The 12,603-nt window shown below is 41.0% G+C and overlaps 1 protein-coding gene across 2 annotated transcripts in view; it reads right to left on the minus strand.

The window, feature by feature from the left end:
• The window catches only part of slco1c1 (solute carrier organic anion transporter family, member 1C1), a 61,123-nt gene that overhangs the window by 16,399 nt on the left and 32,121 nt on the right, over positions 1-12,603 (minus strand). The window contains exons 4-6 of one of the 2 annotated variants that reach the window (XM_021563583.2): positions 4,873-5,005; positions 745-878; positions 419-565 (exon numbers count right to left, since the gene is read on the minus strand). In XM_021563583.2, the coding sequence (XP_021419258.2) occupies positions 419-565; positions 745-878; positions 4,873-5,005 (414 nt within the window). Of the gene's footprint in view, positions 1-418; positions 569-744; positions 879-4,872; positions 5,006-12,603 lie in introns of both variants that reach the window. The other variant, XM_021563582.2, reaches the window with a different exon arrangement.

A 12,603-nucleotide genomic window follows, 5' to 3' on the forward strand; every position in this document is an offset into this window, starting at 1 on the left:
AACGAGAAAGTGTAGGCCATATACAAATAATTACACTCAAATTGAAAAATCATGAAATCTAAATAATGACAATTTTTTATTATCCTAATCGAGATGAGGATTACATTTCACATTCCAGTGTTCAAACTTGTAAAAAAAGGCTGCATGAGATTATTGTTAATGTAACTGGCAATGTCTGCTTTGCATGTAAAGCTGGGAGCCACTTGTGGCTCTAACTGCAGTTCCACCTCCCACACTGTCTAAACATCAGCTATGCGGATGTTGGCTAAAGCGGATCTGATTGAATCGGATCCTTAGTGTATGAATCAGATTGAAAGGCAGTTTATTCAGACTGTCAGATCTACTTAGCATATTGTACTTCAAATCATGCACAGTGACATTCTCTAAAATGTGTTTGTTTTTCCAATTGGTCTATTACCAATGTAAAATGCAGCATTTTCCTCCCTGGCGAAATCATCTATATACGAGATCCCAAGGGGCTGCACTGGAGTCTCCCCGATCCCTCGTAAGACATTCCCCAGGAACACATAGATCCACATGGAGAGGTTGGATTCTCCTTCACAACCTACTGGGAAGGGGGAGAGAGAGAATAGTTACAGCACTGTTTGTGTGTGTGTGTGCGCGCATATCCGTGTGTATCCATGGGTACATGTTTGTGTGCGTACAGTTGTGTGTGCGTGGGTTTGTGTTTGCGTGGTGGCATGCATGTACATGAGCATGTGTGCGTGTGTTTAGGTGACACACCTGTCCCTGTGCTTGGTGTCTTAGAAAGCCGGTCACCCGAAGCTAGCGCGGCGGGTGACAACAGACGCGCTGGACATGGAGAGAGGTTATTGGTTGAATTCACTGACGATCGGATTGATGTTTCGAACTTATAGCTGCGTACAAAACACCAATGCGACTGTTTAGCGAAGGGAGGGGAGAAAGCACCACGTTATACAGTTAGAGAGGACAGAGACAAAGCAGAACAGGAGTGCAATGAAACATTTAGGAATCAACGTTTTATACATTGAAGTACATCATGTTATGCGCGCTACTTAACGATAGGAAGAAGCTTTCCTGGCTTCCGCTGTGAAATACAAAACAATTGGCGACTGAATGTGTTTTTTGGAAAAACATCCCACAGCTGTAAAAATGCATATAGTAAAACTTCTCTTGTCATTCAGTAAAGACAGCGCAGCATATATTCATATATTCCCATCTTGTGGGAGGGATTAAACATTCTGACTGGTCAAACTTTCATGACCAAGCCAAGCTAATGAGAACACATGATAACACACACACAACCATGCGTCATCCCACAAACGACGGTATGCAACATAGAAAATATGTACAAAATACGGTATATTAGCATATCACTACAGAGTCACAGTGATGTCTGTCCTTTCCCAGACTTTATCCAAACACACTGAAACACAGAGCATTCGGCAATTATTCAGACCCCTTGACCTTTTCCACATTACGTCACAGCCTTATTCCAAATGGATTAAATACATATTTTCCCCCCATCAATCTACACACAATACCCCATAATGACAAAGCAAAAACAGGTTTGTAGAAATCTTTGCAAATGTATGTAAAAAAATAAATAATAACATTCACATAGTATTCAGACCATTTGCTTTGAGATTTGAAATTGAACTCAGGTGAATCCTGTTTCCATTGATCATCCTTGATATGTTTCTACAACTTGATTGGAGTACACCTGTGGTAAATTCAATTGATTGGACGTGATTTGGAAAGGCACACACCTGTCTATATACAGTGGCTTGCCAAAATGTTCACCCTCTAAGCATTTTTCCTATTTTGCTGCCTGGAATTCATTCATTCATTTTTTTGGGGGGGGGGGGGTTGTATCATTTGATTTACACAACATGCCTCCCACTTTGTAGAAGCAACATATTTTTATTGTGAAACAAACAAATAAGACAAAAAAAACTGAAAACTTAAGCGTGCATAACTATTCACCCCCCCCCCAAAGTCAATACTTTATAGAGCCACCTTTTGCAGCAATTACAGCTGCTAGTCTCTTGGGGGTATGTCCCTATAAGCTTGGCACATCTAGCCACTGGGATTTTGCCCATTCTTCAAGGCAAAACTGCTCCAACTGCTTCAAGCTAGATGTGTTCAGCTGGTGTACAGCAATCTTTAAGTCATACCACAGACTCTCAATTGCATTGAGGTCTGGGCTTTGACTAGGCCATTCCAAGACATTTAAATATTTGCCCTTAAACCACTTGAGTGTTGCTTTAGCAGTATGCTTAGGGTTATTCCTAAAACCTTGTCTCTGGAAGAATGAAACAGGTTTCCCCTCAATATTTTCCCAGTATTTAGCGCCATCCAAAATTCATTAATTTCTGACCAGTTTCCCAGTCCCTGACAATGAAAAACATCCCCACAGCATGATGCTGCCACCACCATGATAATGTTCTCGGGGTGATGAGAGATGTTGGGTTTGCGCCAGACATAAAGTTTTCCTTGATGGCCAAAAAGCTCAATTTTAGTTTCATCTGACCAGAGTACCTTCTTCCATATGTTTGGGGAGTCTCCCACATGTCTTTTGGCGAAAACACCAAACATGTTTGCTTATTTTTTTTTTTAAAGCAATGGCTTTTTTCTGGCCACTCTTCCATGTAGCCCAGCTCTGTGGAGTGTACGGCTTAAAGTGGTCCTATGGACAGATACTCCAATCTCCGTTGTGGAGCTTTGCAGCTCCTTCAGGGTTATCTTTGGTCTCTTTGTTGCCTCTCTGATTAATGCCCTCCTTGCCTGGTTCGAGAGTTTTGGTGGGAGTCCCTCTCTTGGCAGGTTTGTTGTGGTGCCATATTCTTTCCATTTTTTAATAATGGATTTAAAAATGGTGCTCTGTGGGATGTTCAAAGTTTCAGATATTTTTTTATAACATAACCCTGATCTGTACTTCTCCACAAGTTTGTCCCTGACTTGTTTGGAGAGCTCCTTGGTCGTCATATTTCCCCTTACTTGGTGGAGCCCCTTGCTTAGTGGTGTTGCAGACTCTGGGGCCTTTCAGAACAGGTTTATATATACCGAGATCATGTGACACTTAAATAAAGTCCACCTGTGTCCAATATAACAAATGATGTGACTTCTGAAGGTAATTGGTTGCACCAGATCTTATTTAGGGGCTTACTGGCAAAGGGGGTGAATACACATGCAAGCAACACTTTTCCATTTTTAAATGTTATATATTTTTTTTAACTTTTTTTTTTTTTCACTTCACCAATCTGGACTATTTTGTGTATGTCCATTACATGAAATCCAAATAAAAATCTATTTAAATTACAGGTTGTAATGCAACCAAATAGTAAAAACGCTAAGGGGGATGAATACTTTTGCACTGTAAGGTCCCACAGTTGACAGTGCAAGTCAGAGCAAAAAACAAGCCATGAGGTCAAAGGAATTGTCCGTAGAGCTCAGAGACAGGATTGTGTCGAGGCACAGATCTGGGGAAGGGTACCAAAACATTTCTGCAGCATTGAAGGTCACCAAGAATACAGTGGCCTCTATCGTTCTTAAATAGAAGTTTCGAACAACCAAGACTCTTCCAAGAGCTGGCCGCCCGGCCAAACTGAGCAATCAGGGGAGAAAGGCCTTGGTCAGGGAGGTGACCAAGAACCGATGGTCATTCTGATAGAGCACCAGAGTTCCTCTGTGGAGATGGGAGAACCTTCCAGAAGGACAACTATCTCTGCAGCACTCCACCAAATCAGGCCTTTATGGTAGAGTGGCCAGACAGAAGCCACTCCTCAGTAAAAGTTACATGACTGCCCGCTTGGAGTTTACCAAAAGGAAATGAAAGACTCTCAGACCATGAGAAACAAGATTCTCTAGTCTGATGAAACCATGATTGAACTCTTTGGCCTGAATGCCAAGTGTCACGTCTGGAGGAAACCTGGCACCATCCCTACGGTGAAGCATGGTGTTGGCAACATCATGCTGTGGAATGTTTTTCAGCAGCAGGGCCTGGGAGACTAGTCAGGATCGAGGGAAAGATGAACAGACAAAGTACAGAGAGATCCTCGATGAAAACCTGCTCCAGAGCGCTCAGGGCCTTAGACTGGGGCGAAGGTTCACCTTCCAACAGGACAACGACCCTAAGCCCACACCCAAGACAACGCAGGAGTGGCTTCGGGACATGTCTCTGAATGTCCTTGAGTGGACCAGACAGAGCTCGGACTTGAACCCAATAAAACATATCTGGAGAAACCTGAAATAGCTGTGCAGCAACGCTCCCCATCCAACTTGACATAGCTTGAGAGGATCTGCAGAGGAGAATGGGAGAAACTCCCCAAATACAGGTGTGGCAAGCTTTTAGCGTCATACCCAAAAAGACTTGAGGCTTTAATCTCTTCCAAAGGTGCTTCAACAAAGTACTGAGTAAAGGGTCTGAATACTATGTAAATGTGATATTTCCGTTTTTCATTTTTATTATACATTTGCAAAAATTCCTAAAAACTTGTTTTTGCTTTGTCATTATGGGATATTGTGTGTAGATTGATGAGGAACCGAGATTTAATACATTTGAGAATAAAGCTGTAAAAAAAATTGAAAAAAAGAAAAAAAAAAGTCTGAATACTTTTTGAATGCACTTTAGACTGACATTTCCCTTAAACACAGGATAACTGGAAACGTGATTCATTCTAGAGTACACACACATGCACACACTTATACACATATTCAGATAAGCTTTAGTTTACTGTACCACAAGTGCATTCAGAAAAGCATTTCACTAGACCCACAATAACATCTGCTAAATATGTGTACGTGATAACATTTTATTTGAAAAGGAAGCTGGAAACGCAAGCATTGTAAGTTAATCCTCCTTCAAAATAAAAGTCAGTAAAACCTCACCGTCCGATGAGGAAGTGTGGCAGAGCGATGATGAATGTTCCCATGGCCATCAGTACACAGCCCATGGCTATGATCTTGGGCCGATGCAGCTTTGCACCAAAGTAACTCACGAATGCTATCACCAACAGGTTACCTGGTAGGGCGACAGACAGACCAGACACAGAATTTGACTGTTCTTAGCTGCCATTTAAATTCTCAAATTGACAAATCTGATGAATCGAGATTAAATTTTGAAATTTCAAAAGTGAAATGCATTTTCAAATAGAGTTATTCTAGTTACAACTCTATTTGGATTCCGTTCCTGAATGGATTCTTGAATTGTCGAGTTGACATGGAACTGACTCCAGCTCTGACGCAATGGTCTGCTTCGATTTATTCACAATCACAATGCCTAATTCCTCTAATTGATGTACAGTTGAAGTCGGAAGTTTACATACACTTAGGTTGGAGTCATTAAAACTCGTTTTTCAACCACTCCACAAATTTCTTGTTAACAAACTATAGTTTTGGCAAGTCAGTTAGGACATCATTTTTCCAACAATTGTATACAGACAGATTATTTCACTTATAATTCACTGTATCACAATTCCAGTGGGTCAGAAGTTTACATACACTAAATTGACTGTCTTTAAACAGCTTGGAAAATTCCAGAAAATTATGTAATGGCTTTAGAAGCTTCTGATAGGCTAATTGACATAATTTGAGTCAATTAGAGGTGTACCTGTGGATGTATTTCAAGGCCCACCTTCAAACTCAGTGCCTCTTTGCTTGACATCATGGGAAAATCAAAAGAAAAACAAATTATACCTCAGGAAAACAAATTATAGACCGCCACAAGTATGGTTCATCCTTGGGAGCAATTTCCAAATGCCTGAAGGTACCACGTTCATCTGTACAAACAACAGTACGGAAGTATAAACACCATGGGACCACGCAGCCGTCATACCGCTCAGGAAGGAGACGTGTTCTGTCTCCTAGAGATTAACCAACTTTCGTGCGAAAAGTGAAAATCAATCCCAGAACAACTGCAAAGGACCTTGTGAAGATGCTGGAGGAAACAGGTACAAAAGTATCTATATCCACAGTAAAACGAGTCATATATCGACATAACCTGAAAGGCTGCTCAGCAAGGAAGAAGCCACTGCTCTAAAACCGCCATAAAAAAAACAGACTACGGTTTTCAACTGCACATGGGGACAAAGATCGTACGTTTTGGAGAAATGTCCCCTGGTCTGATGAAACAAAAATAGAACTGTTTGGCAATAATGAGCATCGTTATGTTTGGAGGAAAAAGCAGGAGGCTTGCAAGCAGAACAACACCATCCCAACCGTGAAGCACGGGGTGGCAGCATCATGCACTTCACAAAATAGATGGCTTCATGAGAAAGGAAAATTATGTGGATATATTGAAGCAACATCTCAAGACATCAGTCAGGAAGTTAAAGCTTGGTTGCAAACGGGTCTTCCAAATAGACAATGACCCCAAGCATACTTCCAAAGTTGTGGCAAAATGGCTTAAGGACAAGAAAGTCAAGGTATTGGAGTGGCCATCACAAAGCTCTGACCTCAATCTAAAAAAAAACATTTTGGACAGAACTGAAAAGGCGTGTGCAAGCAAGGAGAACAACAAACCTGACTCAGTTACACCAGCTCTGTCAGGAGGAATGAGCCAAAATTCACCCAACTTATTGTGGGAAGCTTGTGGAAGGCTACCCGAAACGTTTGACCCAAGTTAAACAATTTAAAGGCAATGCTACCAAATACTAATTGAGTGTATGTAAACTTCTCACACACTGGGAATGTGATGAAAGAAATAAAGGCTGAAATAAATCATTCTCTCTACTATTTTTCTGACATTTCACATTCTTAAAATAAAGTGATGATCCTAACTGACCTAAAACAGGGAATTCTTACTAGGATCAAATGTCAGGAATTGTGAAAAACTGAGTTTAAATGTATTTGGCTAAGGTGTATGTAAACTTCCGACTTCAACTGTAGGTGTGTTGCCATGGTGAGTTACAACATAGTGGCACCGTTGGTTTCCTAATTCCCACTACAAAGTGATTCCTCACGAAACGCAGAAAGAAGGACATATTGTTGACATATATTTGAAATTTGTATCTAAAAACATAATTGAGAAATAATGAATCAAACTTGTTATATTTTTAGCCTCCCTTAAGACTCCATAATGTCTCATCTGTAGGTGCTACAAAGCAAAAATTGGTGTCATATGAAGTTTTACCGCTTGCTCTGTAATATTAGTATTTTGATTTCAATAACAACACATTTTTTCAATAATATATTAAAATAGAAAAATATAAACATGTATTTTCCGAATGAACTGCCAATGTATTTGGCAAATGTTTCAATATATTGTTGTAAATAATATATACAGTTCATTCGGAACGTATTCAGACCCCTAGACTTTTTCCACATTTTGTTACGTTACAGCCTTATTCTAATATTGATTAAATGTTTTTTTTCCTTCATCAAACTACAAACATGTATTAATGCATTAAAAAGCAAATGTATTAAAAATAAAAAACTGAAATATCACATTTACATAAGTATTCAGCGTCAAGTCTTGTTGGGTATGACGCTACAAGCTTAGCACACCTGTATTTGGGGAGTTTCTCCCATTCTTCTCTGCAGATCCTCTCAAGTTCTGTCAGGTTGGATGGTTGAGTGTTGCTGCACAGCTATTTTCAGGTCTCTCCAGAGATATTCGATTGGGCTCAAGTCCGGGCTCTGGCTGGGCCACTCAAGGACATTCAAAGACTTGTCTTAAAGCCACTCCTGCATTGTCTTGGCTGTGTGGTTATGGTCGTTGTCCTGTTGGAATGTGAACCTTTGCCCCAGTCTTAGGTCTGGAACCTTTGCCCCTTCCTGCACTATGTAGCAGGTTTTCAACAAGGAACTCTCTGTACTTTGCCTCGATCCTGACTAATCTTCCAGTCCCTGCCGCTGAAAAACATCCCCACAACATGATACTGCCACCACCATGCTTCAGCGTAGGGACGGTGCCAGGTTTCCTCCAGACGTGACGCTTGGCATTCAGGTCAAAGAGTTCAAGCATGGTTTCATCAGACCAGAGAATCTTGTCATTAGGTGTCGTTTGTCTACCTCCAAGCGGGCTGTCATGTGTCTTTTACTGAGGAGTGGCTTCTGTCTGGCCACTCTACCATAAAGGCGTGATTGATGGAGTACTGCCGAGATGGTTGTCCTTCTGGAAGCTTCTCCCATCTCCACAGAGGAACTCTAGAGCACTATCAGAGTGACAATTGGGTTCTTGGTCACCTCCCTGACCATGGCCCTTTTCCCGCTATTGCTCAGTTTCACCGGGCGGCCAGCTCTAGGAAGAGTCTTGGTGGTTCCAAACTTCTTCCACTTAAGGGGCGGCAGGTAGCCTAGTGGTTAGAGTGTTGGGCTAGTAACCAAAAGGTTGCTAGATCAAATCCCTGAGCTGACAAGGTAAAAAGCTGTCGCTCTGCCCCTGAACAAGGCAGTTAAACCACTGCTCCTAGGCCGTCAATGTAAATAAGAATTTGTTCTTAACTGACTTGCCTAGTTAAATAATGATGGAGGCCACTGTGTTCTTGGGGACCTTCAATAATGCAGACATTTTGTGGTACCCTTCCCCAGATCTCTGCCTTGACACAAACTTGTCTCTGTGCTCTACAGACAATTCCTTCGACCTCGTGGCTTGTTTTTATTGTTGACATGCACTGTGGGACCTTATATAGAGAGGTGTGTGCCTTTCCAAATCATGTTCAATCAATTGAATTTACCACAAGTAGACTCAAATGAAGTTGAAGAAACCTCTCAAGGATGATCAATGGAAACAGGATGCACATGAGCTCAATTTCGAGTCTCATAGCAAAGGGTCTGAATACTTATGTAAATAAGGTATTTCTGTTTTTTATATTTATAAATTTGCAAACATTTAAAAAAAAACTGTTTTCACTTTTGATTATGGGGTATTGTGTGTAGATTGCTCAGGATTTAAAAAAACGTAATCCATTTTAGAATAAGGCTGTAACGTAACAACATTTTGGAAAACGTAAAGGTGTCTATTGGTATATCAAAGTTCCAGAGTTGGATCTCTGCTAGTTTTAAAGTTATGGCCCATTTAATACAGAGAAATTGGCATAGTAGGTAACATAACCAATCACAACCATCCTTTCACTTATATCATTGCACTTCCTGCAAATCACCAGAAGGTGACCATTTGGAATCCATTTTCACATTCCCTCCGTTGGTAATGCTTACAAATTGGATCATAAGAAAATAAGAACCCTCCAAATCGAATGACCGAATTGAATTACTGTGCCGTGGCCTGGATAGAGAGAGAGGAGAGCGGGGGGTTGGGGTAGAGTGAGAGAGAGAGAGTGAGAGTGAGGGGAGGGGGTGTGTGTGAGAGAGAGAGAGAGAAAAAGAGGGGGGGAAGTTGATAGAGGAGAGAGAGGGAAAGTTAGGGAAAGAAAGAGCGAGAGAGTTATAAACTTAGAGAGAGAGAAAATTGGGTAGTGGAGGAGAGCAGTGGGCAATAAAGACTTTAATGAGGTAAAACAAAAGCAGCCATTTCATGATTGAACCAATTGTTGTTTTTCAAGGATGGAGGGATGACGTCCATTCCTTAAGAACCTCCATCAGCTCTCATTATTAAGAGGAGTGAGTAGGCTATTCTCCCAGTGTGCTGGGTTTGGAAAGTCCCACTTCAGAAACCTGTTGTAGAATGTCTAAACTTCTGAACTCCTGAAATAACTGTTCTCTGACTAAGGCCAACCTAGCACTTGGAAATACCAGATAGTTAATCATTTTCGCCTAAAATGACATACCCAGATCTAACTGTCTGTAGCTCAGGACCTGAAGCAGGAACTCTGGAACTTTGATATACCCATAGACACCTTTACGTTTTCCAAATATGCATATTCTTGATACCATTTGAAAGCAAACACTTTAAAGTTTGTGGAAATGTTAAATTAATGTAGGAAAATGTAACACATTAGATCTGGTAAAAGATAATACAAAGAAAAAAACATGCGTTTCTTTTATTTTTATGGTACCATCATCTTTGAAACGCAAGAGAAAGGCCAATATATGACTTAGGAATCTAGGTGCAATTCAGATTTTGGCCATTAGATAGCAGCAGTGTATGTGCAACATTTTAGACTGATCCAATGAACCTTTGCATTTCTGTTAGAAATGTTGTATCCAGACTGCACAAATGTGCCTGATTTCCTTGTTATTTACAACCTCATGCTAATCGCATTAGCCTACATTAGCTCAAATGTCCCGCGGGAGACCAACCAATCCTGTAGAGGCTATTAAAGAGTCATTGTCATTAGTTCAAAATATTGCTTACGGAAAATAACTATTTTTTTTGTGCTGAGAGCTATTATGCTGAAAAAAACTGAACTCACTGCTCTCTGATTGTGAGTGTGTTGTATTTTCCTTAATTTACTTAGAATACTGTGTGGACTAGAATAACTGCTTTGTTTGTTACTAAGGGTTTACCAAAAGGGATATATCTCTATGATTTGAGCACTTCAAGAGGCACAGAGTACATCCTGCTATTAGAGAGTTGTTAAATACCGAAAGGCCTTCGAGGCTAGTCTATGGAGCTCTCCTGAGTTGCTTCAGCACTTTTATCTCTCCCTGTGGTTGGGGGCATTGGAGCCATGACAAGAGGCACACATCGCATCCTGGTTTCCGTCTACTCTATACAGAAAGGCCCTTGAGGTGAGCTGAAGGGTGGGACTAAAAATATTTATTTTTAACTTAGCAAAAAAAGAAACGTCCCTTTTTCAGGACCCTGTCTTACAAAGATAATTTGTAAAAATCCAAATAACTTCACAGATCTTCATTGTAAAGGGTTTAAACACTGCTTCCCATGCTTGTTCAATGAACCATAAACAATTAATGAACATGCACCTGTGGAACGGTTGTTAAGACACTAACAGCTTACAGCAATTAAGGTCACAGTTATGAAAACTTAGGACACTAAAGAGGCCTTTCAACTGAACCTGAAAAACACCAAAAGAAAGAAGATGCCCAGGGTCCCTGCTCATCTGCGTGAATAATATAATTTATATGTTTAAAGATAATGAGTAAATAATTCTACCCTGAAAATAGGGATTATAGTTTACACACACGTTTGGAATTTTTATTTGTATTAAACACGTGAATTCTTTTGATAAAGGAATGTTCTGGGAACCTGGGATATAACATGTAGAAAATGTTTGACAGTTTTTCTTTAATTTGTCTAATAGAGTAAGAAACACTTCTTTGAAAGGCTGGTATGACTTTTGACCTCTTTCATGGCTTTCCTGTGTGGTCTGATCAGCCTCACGGGAAGGCCATTTGGATAATGAATTTAAGATCATTTGTAATACTGATTTTAAGGTAATTTGTGTAATTGGTAATTATTTTATATTTATTTATTTTTACCCCTTTTTCTCTCCAATTTCGTAGTATCCAATTGTTGTAGTATCTTGTCTCATCGCTACAACTCCTGTACGGGCTCGGGAGAGACGAAGGTTGAAAGTCATGCGTCCTCCGATACACAACCAACCAAGCCGCTGAAACACCGTGCACCTGTCCACCTTGGCTAGCGTACACTGCGCCCAGCCCGCCACAGGAGTCGCTGGTGCGCAATGAGACAAGGACACCCCTACCGACCAAGCCCTCCCTAACCCGGGTGACGCTAGGCCAATTGTGCGTCGCCCCACGGACCTCCCTGTCGCGGCCGGTTACGACAGAGCCTGGGCGCGAACCCAGGACTCTGATGGCACAGCTGGCGCTGCAGTACAGCGCCCTTAACCACTGCGCCACCCGGGAGGCCCCCGTAATTGGTAATTATGATGGAGTTTATAGTTCTTTGACATATTTGTAATTTGAACCAATGAGAAGAAAGAAAAGGGCATAGCCTTTGACTGAGGGTAAGCTTCCTTAAGTCTATTTTCCTATGACCACAAGAGTACAATATTTTTTCTTCGTGGAGTTTTTCATAGTAGTGATTTTGATCTGATTATGTCATTTGAAATGTTATTTCATCTTTTGACCTGTCGTAGTATTTTTATACATTACCTAGCTAAGTTTTACTCTCCCTTGGGTAATCAGCTGTCGTTGTATGCAGTGTAAGAAATTTAACACAACAAAAATTGATATAATAGTATTATTATATTTTGTTGTTGAACAAGGTTATAAAGTTAGCAAGAATAAGTTTAATAATGGTAGACTTGTGTTAAGTATTTAGGACATATTCTGTCACGACTTCCACTGAAGGTGGCTCCTCTCCCTGGTCAGGCGGTGCTCGGTGGTCGTCGTCGCCGGCCTACTAGCTGCCACCGATCCATTTTTCCTTTTCGTTTGTGTCTGTCTGTTTTTGGTTACCCCTGTATCCTATTAGTTAATTCCGGTGGGTTTATTAACCTCCGCTGCCTGCTAGTCCTTGTGCGGGATTATTTGCTGTGTTTGCTCTGTTAGGGGTGCGTGTTTGCGCCACAGGGTTTTTTTTTCTCACAGTCGTTGTACCGCTGGTACTGTATTAGGAGTAGAGGTTTCTCCTCTGTGTGTTTCGTGATTTTCCCTATGTGTGGCGACTTCGTTGGGGTGTGTTTCCCCACCTGTTGTTGTTGGATTGGGACTTTATAATAAAGACTGTGCCACTGGAAATTCCTTTCTCTCCTGCTCCTGACGCCTGCACCTACCTCTTCTTAGGAGGCACCT

Source organism: Oncorhynchus mykiss, chromosome 15, assembly GCF_013265735.2.
Source record: "Oncorhynchus mykiss isolate Arlee chromosome 15, USDA_OmykA_1.1, whole genome shotgun sequence".
In the NCBI taxonomy this organism is placed as follows: Eukaryota; Metazoa; Chordata; class Actinopteri; order Salmoniformes; family Salmonidae; genus Oncorhynchus; species Oncorhynchus mykiss.